Source organism: Myzus persicae, unplaced genomic scaffold, assembly GCF_001856785.1.
Source record: "Myzus persicae strain clone G006 unplaced genomic scaffold, MPER_G0061.0, whole genome shotgun sequence".
In the NCBI taxonomy this organism is placed as follows: Eukaryota; Metazoa; Arthropoda; class Insecta; order Hemiptera; family Aphididae; genus Myzus; species Myzus persicae.
This window is the reverse complement of record NW_019101729.1, coordinates 414,673-434,016: the sequence shown is the minus strand read 5'-3', so window position 1 is coordinate 434,016 and position 19,344 is coordinate 414,673. Positions and strand designations below refer to the sequence as shown.

General features: G+C 29.4%; 3 protein-coding genes across 3 annotated transcripts; 1 reads left to right on the top strand and 2 right to left on the bottom strand.

The window, feature by feature from the left end:
• The first annotated feature begins 115 nt into the window (after positions 1-115).
• LOC111030270 (zinc finger protein 883-like) lies at positions 116-6,194 on the top strand. The gene is made up of 5 exons (XM_022309691.1): positions 116-370; positions 633-716; positions 1,398-1,541; positions 2,709-2,801; positions 4,180-6,194. Exons 2-5 carry the CDS (start codon positions 670-672, stop codon positions 5,711-5,713), a joined length of 1,818 nt encoding a protein of 605 aa, XP_022165383.1. The 5' UTR covers positions 116-370; positions 633-669; the 3' UTR covers positions 5,714-6,194.
• Positions 6,195-11,393: 5,199 nt separating this feature from the next.
• On the bottom strand, positions 11,394-14,262 carry LOC111030297. The gene is made up of 6 exons (XM_022309722.1): positions 13,904-14,262; positions 13,569-13,793; positions 12,165-12,274; positions 12,016-12,106; positions 11,726-11,950; positions 11,394-11,662 (listed from the first exon to the last, which is right to left on the bottom strand). Exons 2-6 carry the CDS (start codon positions 13,788-13,790, stop codon positions 11,612-11,614), a joined length of 699 nt encoding a protein of 232 aa, XP_022165414.1. The 5' UTR covers positions 13,791-13,793; positions 13,904-14,262; the 3' UTR covers positions 11,394-11,611.
• Positions 14,263-15,016: 754 nt separating this feature from the next.
• On the bottom strand, positions 15,017-19,183 carry LOC111030295 (NADH dehydrogenase [ubiquinone] 1 alpha subcomplex subunit 10, mitochondrial). Its single transcript, XM_022309720.1, has 5 exons — positions 18,751-19,183; positions 18,025-18,586; positions 17,727-17,891; positions 16,750-16,864; positions 15,017-15,267 (listed from the first exon to the last, which is right to left on the bottom strand). The coding sequence occupies exons 1-5, from the start codon at positions 18,974-18,976 to the stop codon at positions 15,163-15,165; spliced, it is 1,173 nt and encodes a 390-aa protein (XP_022165412.1). The 5' UTR covers positions 18,977-19,183; the 3' UTR covers positions 15,017-15,162.
• Between the last annotated feature and the right edge of the window lie 161 nt (positions 19,184-19,344).

Genomic DNA, 19,344 nt, shown 5'->3' with positions numbered 1-19,344 from the left:
TTCTAACACGCTATCTCGGTTATGTTTACATTGATCTTATGGCTGGTGAGCATTCCAGTTATCATAAAGAGTTCAATGGCTGACTACACATTTACACCGTATTATCTACATCGTGTAGCAAACTATCTTAGTAACATAAACTATTCTGTCACAACAGGTGACACTGTAACAGCGTCTATCGCAAATCGCAATCCACGTGCCTTCTGTAATTCAACGCTGCAAATTTTAAATGTCATTTTTGTGTGTTTTTTTAATTCATCCCGTCCTAACAAACCAAACAGCGGTGATCGTCTACCGCCTCCTGTCAGCTTTAAATTAAATGTTAAAAAAACAACAGCTTAAATCCTTAACATTGTGACAAATTAAAGCGGTAAGTACCACGTAACTTCAAGCTGTAATAAATGTATCTCTTTTCAACGGTTTATTTATAGTCCCCATATTAATAAAATATTTAATACAAAATTGAATACTCAAATGATGATATTCTATATGTAGGTACAAAAAAACTCACTTAGTCATAAGTTTGCTATAATTATCCATTTTATCTATATACTGATTATACACAGCCTCATACAATTAACCACTTAAACACATATTATGTACATTATTATTTATTTGGTTCATGTTTACAGTAATTGAAAAACATTAAGGAAGATATAAAAATACAGTATGGAAATGTCAAGAACAACAGTGAATGATTCAACGATCAATTCCAAGTGAGCAAATACACTATCAGTGTAATATTACAAAAAATATGTAATTGTATCCTACATTTTGAAATAATTGAATTTTCTTAAACTACCTTCAATCCTGCTCACAAAAAGTGAACGTTCGAGGCCAATGATTTGTGCCCAAATGGACATTATGGGTTTAAGCCTCTTCACCCACATAATAAAAGTTATGGGGGATGAGGTGACCGAGTGGTCTGACGCGTCCGCTGCGACGCAGCCGGTCGCGGTTCGATCCTCGGCTACCGGGCAGCATTTTTCTCCGGACAAGTCGCGGTGACCGGAGAACAAGTGCTGCCATCCCCCACCCCCGGGGCATGGCAGAAACCTACGGGTGCCCCATTCGAAATTCTGCCAAAAACAAACACACACGTGTTCCCCCCTACCGTTCCAAAAAATATACAATACAAACTACAATACAAATCCTACTACAGCTAATGGCCTCAGTTGCCGAAGCTTAAGTTCAATAAAAAAAAAAAAAAATAAAAAAATAAAAGTTATGTGTTTGGGCGAGATTCTTATAAAGTGTATAGTATGATACGATATAATAAATAAAAGACAATAAATCCATTGGCTTTGAACATTTACTTTCCATAAGCTAGACTAGTTGTTTTTATAACTTATGCATACCTACTTATAGTAAATAATTTTTTTTTCAATTTTTTTTAGGTATGATTGTCTATTAAAAAGTTCTAGAGTGTTAACGATTCCACTTTTTAGATGTGATGATCAAATATTCAATACATCCATTAAACGAGAATTTATTGATAAAATAGACCCTTGTAATGATCATCGGGTACAATCACAAATCGGGTAAGATATGTATTTACATTATAGTTTAATATGAAATTGAATGATACCTAACCTATATGTAAACAAAAATATTAATCATAATATTAAAACCTAGGTACATAATAGTTGTATACTTTTTTTTGTGGACAAGTGCAATTCATAATAACTAACATTTTTTTTCTGCCCAGTCATGCAAAATTATTAGGTTTATGTCTTGTACCCAAGTATCGTGTAAATAAATTAGTAAAATTATATTCAATTACAGTGTAATTGTTTTTGAAAAAAAATTTACATTCTAGTTGTTAAAAAACAAGTTTTAAAAATGATATATATTTTTATCCTTCACATTTTTAAAGTTGATAAATTTGTTAATGACAGGGTACAGTTTTAATTTCATATTCCAAAGCAGAATATTTTTCTAAGTATTTTAATGCTTAAAAATTGAATTTAAGACAAATAGTTTATGAGTTATAGGTATTTAAAGTTTTGATGAGCCAAGTAGAATGGTCCTCAGTTACCCCAAAAACCACTGATCCACTATACTCTGCCAATCTAATTTTTAAATACTTATAACTAGGGCTGAGGACTTCTAGTTTTTTCATATTTGACAGAATGATCACAGAACAGAGTGATGTATAAATATGTTTCATACCACAAGATGGTTATGTTTAAAAATTGGAAAATTTTGATCTTAAACATAATATTATAACATATAAAAATCTGTATAGAAACATTATTTTCCATATAGGTATATCTGTTCGTAAAATTTTTTTTTGCAAATGGCGCTATGTCCGTGAGTAAGCCTAAAGGCGTAGGCAGACGCCTATTCGGCAAAATTTCTAGTTCAGGTTAGGTTAAGTATTTGTAGGTTTCTGCCATGCCCGGTTGGGGGAGGGCGGCCTCACTGCTAGGCAGTTGCCTGCTCAGAGAGCGATGCCGCCCATGGCCAGGATTCGTACCATGGACAGTCCGAGTTTGGACCGACGCCTTAGTCTACTCAGCCACTCTGTCTCCCATTAATATTATCAGTTAGGTAATTCCCTATCTGGCCGATAATAGTTTTAATAAATATTTTTTTAACAGCTAAAAATAATGCAACATTTTTTAACTGATGTAATTATGTACATTGTATCTAATTTTAAAAGTATAGTAAATAATTAACTACAAATTTGCAAAAAAAAATTTTAGGTGTGATCAAGTATTTAATACAGTTATTAAAGAAGAATTTGTCGATGAAATGGACCATAAATCATATGATCATCAATTGTTACAAAATACGGGGTAAGAATTGTATTTAAATTTTAATGTAATATGAAATTCAATCATTCCTAACCTATGCATCAAAATATTGAACAATTTATTAATCATAATATAATAAATTAATAACATAGGTGCATTAATATAGTTATATACTATTTTTGTAAACAAGTACAATTCATAATAAGTAATAACTGACTGATAGTTTTTCTTCTCCCCAGTCATGTAAAAATACTCTCCATAAAACATACCTGTACAGGCCTAAAGATTTATGCCATGAAGAGGTCTCTTGTTTCTTTGTTATCAAGGAAAAGTGATAACTAGTGCTCATATTTAAATACCATTAAAAAATCTATGTTCTAGATACTAGAAATAGGTTCAAAAGTGGCTTGAAAATATAAATAATGCCCTAAACACGTTAAAAATGCACTTAAATGTCATAAATTTCAAAAAATTTCATCTTGTATTTTATTAAAAGCTGCTGAACCCACTAATCTACTATCACTGAGCTAGATTAAGTATTGGGATTGTTTGTTGTGCGAATTTAGCTTTAACTAAACAATGTTATGTACAAACATTTTAAACTTATTGACTTTCTAATATTTCTTTGTAAAAATATTATTAGCTTTTTGGTCAGGTTAGGTATGTAACATAGATATATTCTTGTGACGGGCGCAACTTTTTTTTTCAATCGATTTTGTAAAGCTTTGTTTATATTTTCATAAAAACTCAAATCTACAATAAAAATTAAAACAAGAAAAAATTTAATTTATTCCCCAACAAAAAGTAGCATGCAACTCGATATTTTTCCTAAACATTAAAACATATCTGTGATTACTCAATTTTCCGTACAGAAGCAAAATATCTAGTAGCATGTTACTCATAGTATTTACAAAAGATATTTTTCTGAGCTTAAGTAAGCAGGAAGAAGCTACATAAAACTGATCACGAATCATGAGCTAAGACCGGATTTATATTCTCTTCACGTACGTTGTCAAAATCTTTAAAAACAGATAACAAATTCTAACTATAAATCAAATGTTATTATAATTCACTATTTAACTTAATGTATTAAAATACATTTTTCAATTGTTGTTGAAAGTATTAAAAAACTTAGAAATATAACATATGCATTTTAGATTTTATTAATTTTTTTCAAATTATTAAATTTGATGATTGAACAAGTATGCTAGAATGACACAACGTCTTCGATCAGAATAGTTTTTTGAATGCAATTGCGTATCATTGAATTCAAATATAACACATCCATTAAAATGACATACTTGACAACTACACTACTGCAGAGTGGAACTCACTTGTCCATTTTTTTTATTTTAATCACCATGGTTTACAAATATAACTATTGTCCTTTACTTAATTTAGGAATAATTTTATTTTTTAGAATTTTATGTGAAGCTGGAGAAAAAGTAAAGACAATTGATATAGAAATTAAAGTTGAAAAAGATTTTATTGATGGCTGTGAATTTGAAGGAACAGTTGTTACTGAAAGCCACTCATCGGAACTCATTGCACGTATGAATTCGGACAAGATATCTAACTTACAAGAAAATTATCAAAAATGTGACATCTGCAATTTATCATTTGATTCAAAAGCACTTTTGACTAGTCATATGAAAATTCATACCAATAAAAACAAAAATACATATGTCTGCGACATTTGCGATGAATCATATTCTATGGAATCTCATTTGAAAGAACACTTACTGCTTCATACCGGAAAAACCCCTTATAAATGTACCATCTGTGATAAAACATTTCATATTAAACAAAAACTTTATATCCATATGAGAACACATACTGGAGAAAAGCTATACAAATGTGATATCTGTAATAAAACATTGACTTCTTCGAGTAGTTTAACATGTCATAAAAGAATACATACTGGAGAAAAACCATTTAAATGTGATTTCTGTGATAAAGAATTTGCTCGGTTACCAAATTTAAAAATGCATATAAGGACACATACTGGTGAAAAACCATATAAATGTGATATATGTGATAGAAGGTTTTCTGAAGCAGCAAGTGTAATTAGCCATAAGAGAACACATACTGGAGAAAAACCTTTTAAATGTGATATCTGTGATCAAAGATTTTCTTATGCACAATGTTTAAAAGATCATTCATGGAAACATACAAATAAAAAACCTTTTAAATGCAAAATTTGTTCTTTGGAACTGACTAAGAAATCAAGTATAACCGTTCATATGAGAACACATACAGGAGAAAGGCCGTATGAATGCAATATCTGTAATAAACTATTTACTCGTGGAGAACATTTAAAAAACCATATATTGACACATAGTGAAGAAAAACCTTTTAAATGCGACATTTGTTCAAAAAGATTTAGGGAAAAAAAATATGTTACTGATCATATGAGAATGCATACTGGAGATAAGCCATTTAAATGTGAGATTTGTGATAAAAGGTTTTCTCTATCATCGGGTTTAAATACTCATAAAAAGTCACACATAGTAATTAAGCCTTTAATATGCAACATCTGTTCTAAAACTTTTTCCGATAAACCAAATTTAATTCTCCATATGAGAACACATACCGGAGAAAAGCCGTTTAAATGTGATATCTGTAATAAAAGGTTTACTCAAAGACACCATTTAAAATATCATAGAAGAACACACACAGAGGAAAAACCTTACGAATGTGACATTTGTTCTAAATCATTTAATGTGAAATGTAGTCTTAAAGATCATATTGTAAGAGTTCATGTTAGAGATAATTTAGACCAATATAAATGTGATTTCTGTGATAAAACATTATTTTCTCTAAACAGTTTTATAGGTCATACGAGGAGCCATACAGGGGAAAAGCCATTTAAATGTGATATCTGTAATAAAGCTTTTTCTTTAGCATCGTATTTAAGATCACATATAAAGTATCATACCAATAAAAAAAAATAATAAATCTGATTAAAGGTTTTAGTACATATTTTGTGGTGACCCTCAGCCAAGTCCTGTGGTAACAGAGTAGTTGTATAATATTGGTTGATTTTTTTTGTGATCAGACGATTATTCCCACTCTCTATCTTATAACTTTTTTTAAATTGTACACCATACATCTTATATTCAATTTTATTATTAGATAATTATGGAGAATGAACATAAAAATGTACAATGTTTTATAATAATATAACAATTGTAACTAAAGAACCTCTAATGTAAGTTCACTTTTTTCTAAAACCTATTCTAAAACAAAACTCATAATATTAATTTTGGCATAGTTTCTAGGATATTATTACTTTTACTGTTAGATGAAAGCATTAAGTTCATATAAAAACTAATATCGAAAAAAAGCCATTTAAATGTAATCTGCAGGGCTCGAAAGTTGTAGCAAATGCATATTTTTCTTGGTTCGTCCTAGAACATCCAAAATAAGATGCAAATACGTTTCACGTCTCTGATGTCATACACGAAATTGCATTTTACATTGTTTTGCATATTTACGGTTTTTATTGCTATTTTGCTAATTTTGGGTGTTCAATGCTATTTTGAGCATACTTTCACATAATTTATGAAATATTGGCATATTATTGAAAGTATTGATTTACTTAATTATATTTTTAAAAATATTTGAATTATTAAAAATAAATAGGCCTTAGCAAATAATATTTCATGTTTTCACACTTTCGCAGCCTTATAACTCATTGACAGTCCGATGTATTAATAGTTGATGACGTCAGTGTTATTCCCTCATTGTATCATTGGCCATTGCATTAGAATATCAAACATTTCAATGTACTTATAACTTATGGACGACTGTCGATTGCAAGTTTTAATTTTAGTACTCCCAATCCTGCAGTTGTCGTACGTGTGTGAAGGTAAACTATACATCTAATCCCATGTTTTAAAATAACTTTAAAATGTCTAAAAAAATAAACATTGAATCGCAGTACAGTTCATTCGTAGTTAGGTTGGTGAATACGGTTCTAATATGTTAACAATCGATTCAAGTATTTAATTTTGTAAGATTTGAGAAACTGATGTAAATTCCGATTGTAAATTTAATGTGTCTCAACATTTAAAAACTGACAAGAATCTCAAGGGCATTAGTTCAGAACAATCACAAACAAAACAACAATTTATGGCAGTTAATTTCTCTGAAAAATCATAATTTTATAAAGATTTAAATGAAGCTCTTAATTCCTCAAACATGTTGTTATTTTTATCATATGTAATTATGTTTTCATATATTTATCTTATACTCTTATTTTTTACTTGTGTTTTATAGTTTTTTTATCGATTATATTTATATATTTTTTATGTATTTATTTTTAAAACCCTAATTTAATTGTGCTCATATTCGACTAATGTTTTATTATAATGTACCTACTTGTATTATAATTTGAAATATCTCAATATTTAAATATAATGAATATGTGACATGTAATTAAATTATAATAAGGATATTTTCATTTGATAAGAAAATATTATAATTGTACCTCGTTCCCAAATAATAAAATAATAATTGGCAGAAACGTCTTTTCACAAAAATAGATTTTGGCGGAAAATGGGTATGCCTAAATCAGGGAACCAGTTTTTGTCGGAAACGGGCCATAAGCCCCTCAATCCACCACAGGTGGATTGCCTACCGACTATTATACGGCTCGCATTATCACAAGCGAGTATCATAATGTAGAGTTAGCATTTTTAATGGCCAACGAAGTGCATGAGATTACCTATAGAGTAGTATATAAAATAATATGTTACCAAAAATTTACCACCTCGGAACAAAAAAATACTATATTATTTTATACTGGTATGTGCAACCACTAGTGCAATTTATAATCATATTTTACTCGCGTACCCGAAGATCGAAATAATTATTTATGGCAATACGAAAAATAATATAGCATTAACTATATATATATATCGCAACTCGTATTCACGGATTTAAGGTCACACCAGTCACCTACCACCTACCGATCCAGCTACTACTCGATAAAAAAATACAAATAGGTATTAAAGTACATCAATATAATTATTATTTATTACTTTATTAGGTATTGCTCGAGTGTATGACCCAAAACAATACTTACAATTGATCGGAAGGTCAGAAATTTCACTTGGACATACCAAAAAACTTACCGGGATCTTTGACAGTGGTTCATTATTCCGGTAACGTCTCACCTAGATCTCCATCCTACTAATTCCCCATAGTTTTGCCAGTTGTATCATTTGGATCACGGGAAACTGTATAGTTAAACAAGGATCTAGATTCTAGATGACCGTTCATCCGTTCATCATAAAAACACGCCCGATCATAGATATATATGACCACCTAACCTTGTTGTTGTCAGTGGAGCAACTTAGGGTTCAAATCTTGGGGGTGCTACCATAATGAATCACTCAGCAAGCCATTACAACCCCCCCCCCCCAACATTACATAGTACCATTATTTAGATTATAATACAGTAACTGTTCACAATTATTATACCATTAATTGAAAATAAATTTAATTTTTTTACTATACTTTATTTTATAGTATCAAACATAGTTTTCTATCAATACTTGCAAATGTATATAATATTTCTTCAGGTACAATGTCATTAGGTATAGGTCTCTCTCCACACTTATAATACTTATTATAAGTGTTTCTGTAACATGCTGCTCCGCAACCAATTTTTAAATCTTCTCATAGAAGAAAAACTTCGTTTGAATGTCGCAGAACTGACAGGTATATGGTTAATGCAACCTGTATGGCCTCGTACAAGTTGGGAAAAAATCTTTAAAAAAAATTACCTAAATTATTGCTAAAACCATAAATATTTGAAATTACAAAGACATAGAACTTGTGGGTGTTTAAATTAAAGTTGGGGTTGCTTAAGTACCTTAAAGCAACCCCATAGTTGCACCACTGATTGTTGTGTACCTACATCTATTCGCCGACTTATTGCATTTTGAACAGAATATAACCTTAAGTGGAATCACAAAAAAACCCTTCATTGAACTACGTGTAAAAAACGGCTTAGTAAAAAGAGATCTTTAAGCACTATAACGATGTGATATAAGATATTCTATATAAATGGTAAACAAACTAAATTAAAGTAGGTACGCTTATTCAGTACTAATTCAATTTACTTAGCGTTAACGCCGTTAACTAAACTTAACCTAACGAACCTTACTTAGTTTACTTTATTCATGATATCACATCTTTGTAATGCTTAAAAATATGTTTTTTTTTACTTAGCCGCTTTTTATCCGTAGTTCGACGATGTGTTTTTACGTGATATCACCAATGAATTTGTCCTCTCTAGGATTATTATAGAAACGTCTTTATCACAACGAGGCCATCTCTCTTTATTACTACCTACTTAGGTCATTTCATGGATACCAAAGGTTTAATTTTTTTAACTAAACTTGTTTTTTGAAATAAGTGTACATAAATTCAATTTACTTAGCATTTATTTTTTTTTATTCAGTTTGTAAACTTTAGTTGGCATTTTATAACTTCGAGCATGGTAATAACACACTGTCTAATACACAATAAACTAATTTATGTATTATAATTTAATTTAATAAGCGACAATCGCCAGTCGATTACAAAATTAAACTATTAATAAATACGCAAAATATGTAGGATAGCAATAATATTGTACTGCATATGCGAAATGGAGTGGGGGAGCCGGTCGTCACGACAACGGAGATGCGGCCACCTTGATTCCACATTTCATTAAAATTTCTTGTTAAAAAGTCTGCACGTTTCCTTTAATAACTTAATTTCCAACAGTACTTTCGATGATTTTTGCAAAAGGTCATCTGCACAATTTGTCTGAATTTTTCCAATTTATTATCTATTAATTGATTCAGTAAATAATTAGATGGGTCCGGTTGAAAAAAACACCAACATTTACACTGTTTAATTGGGCAACTCTTGCTTCGAGATAAATAGATGATATACACTGTCGTGCCACCGCTATATTTTTTTTTACTTAGCTCGGGCCGTGGCAGTGGCGCTGGATATTCTTATATTTTTACTATTTACGGCAGCACTGCTTATAATTATTAGTACCTACTTATTTAACTTTAAATATTATTTATTATAAGTATAAGTATTAATAATGTATATTCATTATTTTATAGAAACAACATATAAAAACCCGAATGGAACCTGTACATAGCTAAGATAATATAACTTCGTAATTAACAATAATCACTATTGTAATGATTGCACAATATATATTTTAATGAAACACACGGTACCGTACAATACAGTTTAGGTGGCAGCCAACTTTTGGGAATTTTTTTAGGAAACCTATGTAGTGCTTCATGCTTGGAATACATACAAGGTTTCACATTAAAGTACCCAAGAATAATATGAGTTTCTTCACAATTTACACTGTCAACGACGTACCACATTACCAAACGCCTAGCTGCAAATTCTAGGGGGGAAGCAGTGCCCCACTCTGTAACACCAGAACAGTGTGCAGATCTATTATTATAAATCTATTATTTCAGAGAGACATTCTCAATTATTTATATATCAGATTAAAATAATATATTCAGTTAATAAATACAAATTACTTCTCAACATTCATTCAAAAATAAGTTTTATACCATTTTACTTCTTTGAAATGTACATTTAAAAAAAAATTACAATACTCTATCCCACACAAGAACAGTCCATGGCGTCAACCGATTTGCTAGTTTGCTACCAGTTTAGTCACATATAACACCCATTTTCAGGTCGGTAATTGCTCTTACAAGGAATAGAGTAAAGGTACTACATAAAAATCTAAATAGTTGAAGGATGTTGTTACATTTAAAACAAAAAAAAAAAATTATACAATAATGAAACAATTTTTGATTAACTATACACACAATAATGTATTACCTTAATATAAGTCATATAAAATAAAAGAAAAAAATCATGATTCTTAGTATCAACCAACATTTAAGTACTTTTAGAAACTGGTAACTCAAAAAATATACTTAACAACATATATTTTATATTATATACCTATTATAGTAAAATAATAAATACCAGTCTATATAATTGCATTGAATTTTAAAACATACTAAAAAAAAAATTACCTAATTACACTAATTAATAGACTAGCAAATATTTACTACATTGTATTATAAAAACCAAATATTAATTAATTTAAAAAGCTAGATTTATAAAATTAATTGTTCATCGACAAATTGCATTTCTAAAATGACCAATGCCGAAAATTAAAACAAATTTTTTAAGGTAGGTTGGTATGTTGAAAAAAAATATAAACTCATGTTAAAAACAAAATTATCTTACGATAAATATTATTTTTTGAAATAGAAAAATTAATTAAATTATATAATGTTATAAAAGTAAATATACTTTTTATTTATTCTTTGGCAGTATTTGTTTGAAAATCCAATAATCTTGATGGGATTTATTTTATTAAGAAAGTATTTCTGAATTAATCTAAATCATAAAATAATTTTCATTCATAATGATACATTTTTACAACATTGACTTAAACATGTTTTTGAATAATATTAATGACTTCTAAAATATTTTAAGATCACAATAATACATATGATAAGACCCTGGTCACAATTTAATTTTTATTAATAATAAATTGAGAACATTATCACAATGAAATAAAATTTAAATATATGTTTTAATGAAAATAAAAATAATATGTTCATCAAATTAAACAATAATACACAAAACAATAAAATGATTTAATACAGTGTTTCCTTTGGAAATAAGAAGATTAAAATACAAAATATATAATATTTTTATCAGCAATATTACGCCCAGCAAATAGCAATACAGCGTGCATGAGCATCTTATTTTTGTTTGGGAAAAAAAAATATTTATATGCTTTCATAAGCAGTTGCCATTGTAGATGTGCCGCATAGTTTATCCTAGAAAAGTACACTTTAATTAATAATAAATTGTTAAAAATAAACCAAAATGCAAGGACAAACCTTGATTTTATCATAAAGTGACAACCAAAATGCATGATGAGGAATCATATTTATACCAATTTCATTAAATAAACAAGCATTTACTACAGATCCGCCAACAAAGTAAACAAATGCAACAACCAAGACAAATGAAAAAAAGTAAGTCCAAGATTCTGAATCTGGGTTGTTTTCATACGCGTCGCTTAAATTCAATCCACATACTTTACTGGTTTTAAGTTCAACCGTCTATAAATATAATCAAATAATTTAATTTGATGAGTAAACAAGCAAATAACAAACGTAAGCCTTACACATTGGTTAGCTGTGACATTTTTGAAATTTGTCAAAGATTCGTTTCCACTGACTGCCAATTCATCACATACCAAAATTACATCAAACTCGCTATAAAATAAATTAAGTATTAAATATGTATAATAGGTTATCATTCAAACAGTCTTACTGTTGGCTTTCGTCATTTGTATAGATAAATGTTACCAAGTCAGTTAGTTTAACATTAGCATGCGTATAATTGGCAACTTGTATTGAAGAATCGGATGTCCCATTTACGATCTAAACAAAAATATTTTTTTTTTTTGTACGTACAATTATATAGACGAATTTAAAATATATTACGATAATGGAATTTAATACCTTTAAATTATTAGTCTTTAATTTTTTATGTAACTAATAGCCTACTTTTAAATTCAATAATTAATAGAACATTTAATACTAATAGATGAATATCAAAAATGCTATAGGGAGAAAAAATGACTTAGGTATTAGAGAAATTAACCACCTATTTGTTCGCAAGATGTAATATTCATAACTATGTATTCGAAACAATTAGGCACTTAATTTAAATATATTGTGAGTATATTTTTTTTTTATTAAGTAGCTATAGGTATACTATAGATATAAACATTTATTTCAGAGCAATTAAAATTAACAACAGGATTACAACAACTAAAACATTTTAGTAGGTAGATAACAAATTTTTTGATTAACTTAAATATGCAGCAGGTATCAAATTACAAAAATACGTGATAGAAATAACCAACAGTGGAAATGTTGGTAAACTACTATTTTCACATACCTATTTTACATTAAAAATTCAATCAAATTTACAAAATATTTAAAAGCCATAAATTTCCAGATTATATTTTTTCTGGATATTACACACATCTCTCTAGATGTACTTTACATTTCATTTTTAAATTCATAAATTTATGTATGTCCAGTTGTAAATTAAGTGTTACATATAATAGAACATTTATATAATATTTTTATTTTAAATTTCTTTCTTTGGCACCTTTTATGCTAATTAACGGCACAAAAAAATTGTAACTAGAGAAGTGGCAGTTGAAAGGAGATACATTTGAATCACGTGATTCATACAAATATTAATGGATGCATGTCCTATAGTTGGAAATGATAGTTTGAACAAGTTTTTTATGTGGCTTGGTTACTCTTGGGATAATTATTTTTTAAATAGCCTTTGAATACAGTATGGAAAACTCTGGTTGTAATTCACTGAAAATTGTATTGCTCTGAAGAAATTATTTAATACCTAGAGTATGAACACATTGCCTAACACTAAACCATTGCTTCAAAATTGTTCACAAAATGTAAAATTAATATTTTTCACTGTAAAGCAGAAAAAATGCATTTTTAATTAATAGGAAACGGTTTCCCTACCCAGTGACTTAGAAGGATAAAAAATTTGTTCATCTACTCAACAAAATGTTTGAGAACTAAAATTAATGGCGATACACATATTTTATAAATAACTATTTGATTTAAAATTAAAACCGTCAGCCTTTAAATGAATTATACAGAAGTGTTTATCGTGGAACCAAATACTTACAACGATTTCACTGACACAAGGTTGATAGTTCAACGTCTGGTTATCTGCGATTGTCAGAGTCAAATTCAGTCCACCTAAGTCGATATTGCTGTTGTCATTGACCGTAATGCACATACACGAGGAAGACAATTCGCAAAAGAACCGATCTTTCTTCAGACAGACCACTGCTGTGGCACAAATGACGAATAACAACACATGGGTCACCAAATGTTCCGAATGCATTTTCTATTCAAAAAGAAACCGAAAAAAGACCAAAGTTGAAAAGAAACGTGCGTATGGTTTCAAAAAGTGCCGAAGGATAATGACGCTGACGGTAGTAAACTAAAACTATGTACCTCTACACAAAAAAAAATAGTAAGTAAATTATGCGATATTGAGATTTGCGATGTAAGTTCCCTGTTACGTAATCACGTAACGATTTGTCGACATGGGAAAACTGAATGTTTTCAAAACGCAAATATTCAATAACACGACCAACGTCCGACGAATAATCACTATCGCATAACGAACCCAAGGTTTATAGATTACAATACTATAATGAACCAAGTACCAACAGGCAGCAGCAGCTGCTGCATCATGATAAATTTAATTTAATTTATCGTGTGCTGCATAGAGCATTGCAGGCTGCAGAGAACGCTGATTTGTGATTATAATATTATATTTGTTTACACGGAAATCGAGAATACTGACATTTTTCTTACAATAACCTTATCACAATATTTACTTCTCCGGTGTTATCACTATTTCAAAATATTCAAAATTAATTGGCAAATTATTCATACAATAAAAATAGGGCTCGAAAGTTGTAGGAGCTTAAAAACATGCAAATAGTGTCAAATATTATGCAAAACACCAATTTAATCAATTATTCATAAAAAAAAAATCATTTTAGGTCGCTATTAATAAGTACAAAAAAAATTTTTAATATTTAAAATATGGCGGAAAACTGTTTTGTTGAACTGAAAAAAATATGACCGAAAAGATAGTACATGGGAATATTAATGAGATGGAGTTTAAATGCATATTGCACTGTTGTTGTTGAATTATTTGTCAACTGCTACAATAACAATAAATACCTACCTACATTAAATTATATTGAGTTAAATATTCAACATTATTATTAAAATATTCAGATTAAGAGAGAAAAAGATCAATTTTTAGTAAGAAAATATTAAATATGCATAATATGGGCATGAAAATCAAGAACTATGCACTTACCCTAAAATGTATGACAAATGCACTTTCAATTTTCAAACTCACCGTTGTATAGCTAGGACTGCCATAAATCGAAAGCACATAGAATAATACTCCTACAACTTTTGAGCACTAATCATTATAATATAAATTAGAATCACAAATCACAAGTTCAAAAAGTACAATATTGTCATTATTTTAGACTTACATTATTTAGGAAATAGGAATAATGTTAATGAATAGCCACACATTCACACTAGTAATATTGTATAATGTATTGAAATGTTTGACGAGATAACGCAAAATATATTTTAAACAGAACAGAATAATGAGTATTTTTGTCTTAGCTAACCTAATATTTATGAATTTAATTATACAATATCATAAATGTATTGTCCAATTAGGATATTGGACTCCACCCTTTCTTATACTTGTTTTTGAATAATATTTCTGTTAAGCTGTGGTATTTTGGATCATAACCATATGCATGTGTATTTCCTTCGGCCTGTAAATAATATTTAAAGTCAGTTAAACAAGTTAAAATGTATGGAACCTAAGAAATTATATTCATTAAAACGGTATTAAAATGAAGCAAGGGTGTCCATGAATCTGAACCTAGGGGAATGACAATATTATAAGAAAACTAAGAACCAACAAAATTTCTTTTATTAAATAGCAGAACATAGATAAACAATAACTATTAAAAATTACTATCATTTCCCTAATGGGCACCCTTGCATTAAAATATACTTGATAAGAGACCTCTAATGGTTAGTAATCAATTTTTAGATTAAATAATGATCAGATTAATGCTTCAAGTATTATTATTGGAATTATAATTATATCCTAACCTTATATTTTTATAAAAAGATACAACTAAGTTTTAACAAAAAAATCATTTTTAATTTTAAGATGGTACTGAAAAATAATTATTTTCATAATAAAATATTTCCGTTTCATATTAAAACTATGTCAATTAACAGTTGTTTAGTATTTGTACACATGGTGATATTTTATTGATAAAAACCTAATTTCTACATTTATTGTAGAATTTATTTGTTATTATTTTCTAAATTCATATTTATCAAAAACATTTCTATAATAAACACAATGCCCAGAAATAAAAAACGTAAGTAAATTATTTAAAAATTAGATTTGATTAATTTAATATTTTGTGAAATTTAAAATATTATAATACTACAAGTAATTTTTTAACATCTATCCACAAATAAAATAATTTAAATAGGCATTCACACAATATTTTTTTAATCTATTATAATAAAGGACTATAATAGTGCTAAGGGTCTAATCTATTTTCTCGGTCTAGAAAAATCTTCCAATTCGTCCCTGTCCCCTAGGTAAATATATTTGTATGAACAGCAAAAATAAATTTGACACCAAAGGTACAACCTAATTTGTTCACACTTACCAACAGGTTGTACCAAACAATATAAATAAGTATAGGAAAATTTGACTGGTTCTTAAGAAGATGTCAATGCATTTTTTTTTTTACACTCACCCATGCACAACATAGCAAATTTTAAGTTCACAATAATGATTATAATCATAACAATTTCTAAAATTAGAGTGAATGACATCTTATACAATTTAAAGGTAAGAAAAGATCTAGGGCATCTTAAAAACTATTTATTAATTATTTTATAAATTTTAATTTTAAAATACTCATAACTCGCTTTAAGATTAAAATATAATAAACAACTTGAGATGTCCTAGATAATTGTCTTACCTCACTCTAATTTTAAAAATATGATTATAATCGTATTTGTGAACATAAAATTTGGTATGTTGCGAGTGAGCAGACAGAGAAAAAAAAATGCACTGGCATCCTCTTAAGAATTGTGTGTATTAACCAATATGACTTATTAATAATATACTAAATATTTCTACAGCATATAATACAATATGAATTTTAAATATTAAGTTTAACAAAAGTTCCTTATATTATAAACAAAAATATTATTCTTACTTGGAACCAAGCATGGGTAAGAACTTCAGCTTCTTCGCCAGGTATAAGAAGTTCTGGAGCATCAACAAGAGGGACGTTAAAATTAGAAAGTAATTCTTCTTTATCATTGGTATATCTATGAACATAAATAAATAATTAATTGTTGTACAATCACAAAAAATAAAGCAGGATAGAAATAAATTAAATATTTCTAACTATCTACTTGATCTACTTATTTCATATACAGTAATCCTTCATTATTTGGGGTATCGAGTCAGAAATAATCTTTATTTAATAATTCATACAATTTATCACTACCATACAAAAGCTGTATAATGATATTGTTATCTTCGCAACTTTGAATTTGCTGGAACCTAACCTCCAGAGATAACAAGGAATTTTTGTTATCAAATTTCTTTAAAAACTCAAGGCAAACTAGCTCTGTTATAGCTTCTTTATGGCGAGATGTTTTTCTTTATACAATTCAATCCTTGAAGCCTAAATTATAAACATTTCTTATAGGCTTATTTTTCCCTTTTCCTTTTACCACCATTGATTTGTTTCTATTAACTATAGTGGAAAACCCTTAAGACTTATATGATATAATAAAATAAAATTTAACTACATTTTGAACTATTAAAGTATAATGAATCATAAATTGTACTTTTTATTTAAATTTCGCAAATTATGTATTTTTTTTTTTTTATGTAGGTAATAGAATAAAATATAGGAAATTTGTTTGTAAGAAATATTCGATTACAACCAATTTTTCTTTCCATTTCATTATAATCGATTTTCACAGTTCATCACAGTAAATTGTTAAAAGTACCTACTGGATTTTCTTTAAAAATGACTTGATTTCAAGGATCTCTGAAGATTATTTATTTATTTAAGTTTTCTCTCTCTTGGTTATATTGTTTACAACTTATGATTTATTGTTGAATAGATATTAATATAATCTTTAAATTAATGTATATTGGATAAATACAACAACATACTTCATTCGTACATCAGCCCAGTATTGTTCTCTTGAATAACTCCAATCCTGTATCTTAGGATCATTCTCATCATAGTTGTCAATATCTAAACGTTCTAAATCTTCCACGATTATTTCCGCATCACCACCTTCTGACCAATCATATACTAATACATCAGATCGGTTGCTAAAATCAAAAATTGTATTTATTGATAAGTCAAACATGTATTAGGTTCATTACATATACTTGGTCTATTACTTTTATATGGTTTATTATATATTTTTGTTATTATTACAATTGTCTGCGATTAATAACATACCTGATATCTCTTAAAAATTTATATTTCAATTCGCTATCCATGGTTTCTAAAAACTTTGTATTCATCGCCTTAGAATTGACTTCATGGGGAAGTTTTCTTTCTTTTACAAGGTCTAACAATCTTGGTACTGGTGCATCCAAGTAGACAACCAAATGAGGATGCAACAAATCAGGCATAGCGTGCTTGTACAGTATATAGTACATTTCACGTGCTGCTTTACTCATATACTTGCATTTATACATTGCTTCTACAAACGCAAAGTCACTGTATGGACTGCGTTCAATAATTACACCTTCTCCAGTATTTAACAAGTGTGCGATGGCATCAATGTAATGAGCATAGCGCAACTTATATTTGATTATTTGAAACGATGCAGCATTAAAGTGTTCCGGGTTTTCGAGAAAATTACGCTCGTCAAAACTACGACAATTGACAGGCAGTTGAGGGTCCAGTTTTCGCATATCGTAACCATAGTCATTTATGTAGTACGCATCCATAGTAATGTCAGGCATAAAATGCATACCCAATAAATCGGCAAGTTGATGTCCAACAGCCGTCTTACCTAAAAATACAAAAAAAAGTAGAAGAGTGATAAGTGACGTTGTGACACACAAAATATACACATGCGCACCAGTCAACCCAACATAATAACCATCAGCACAACAGTTTAATGTTGTGGTGGTGTTTCATAAGCAAACTAGATAAAGTGAGAACACACAAACTCACCGATTCCGACAGGTCCCTCAAGAACGATCAGCTTGCTGTTCTCATCGAAACGCGACGTAGTCTTGTCGAACATGCTATTGAACAACGTGTAATCCTTCTCTTTGTACGGGAACGGTGCGGGTTTCTGCGGTTTCGGTCCCAGGGACGCTTGTAGAGCCCTGCCTGTGATGTGCCGAGCGGACTGCGGCGCGCGGAACAGAATCTTCTGGACGCTGGTCAAAGCCATTTTGCTCGATTGCCCGGTGGGCTGAACTGATCTTATTCCACTGTGTCGGTTTGTGCCGAAAAAAGATACTCAACCGCAGATATCGAAATAATAATAAAATGTAAAACGTAGCGGATCTGTCTCCACTGACCGACGACTTTCGTATTTCGTATCCGCGGACATATGATTTCTCGTTATCACTCGTCACCGTATCACCCAGAAGGTCGTCATCGTTATATCTATATCCGTGGGTGGAACACACGGAGCAGCGACGGATACAGTGCGAGCACACGGACCACAACGCGCCGTCGGGTTGGTAACGCGTACAATGAAAATGATTCCGCAGTCCAAAAGACTTTATTATTATTATTATGCCTAAATAATGATGA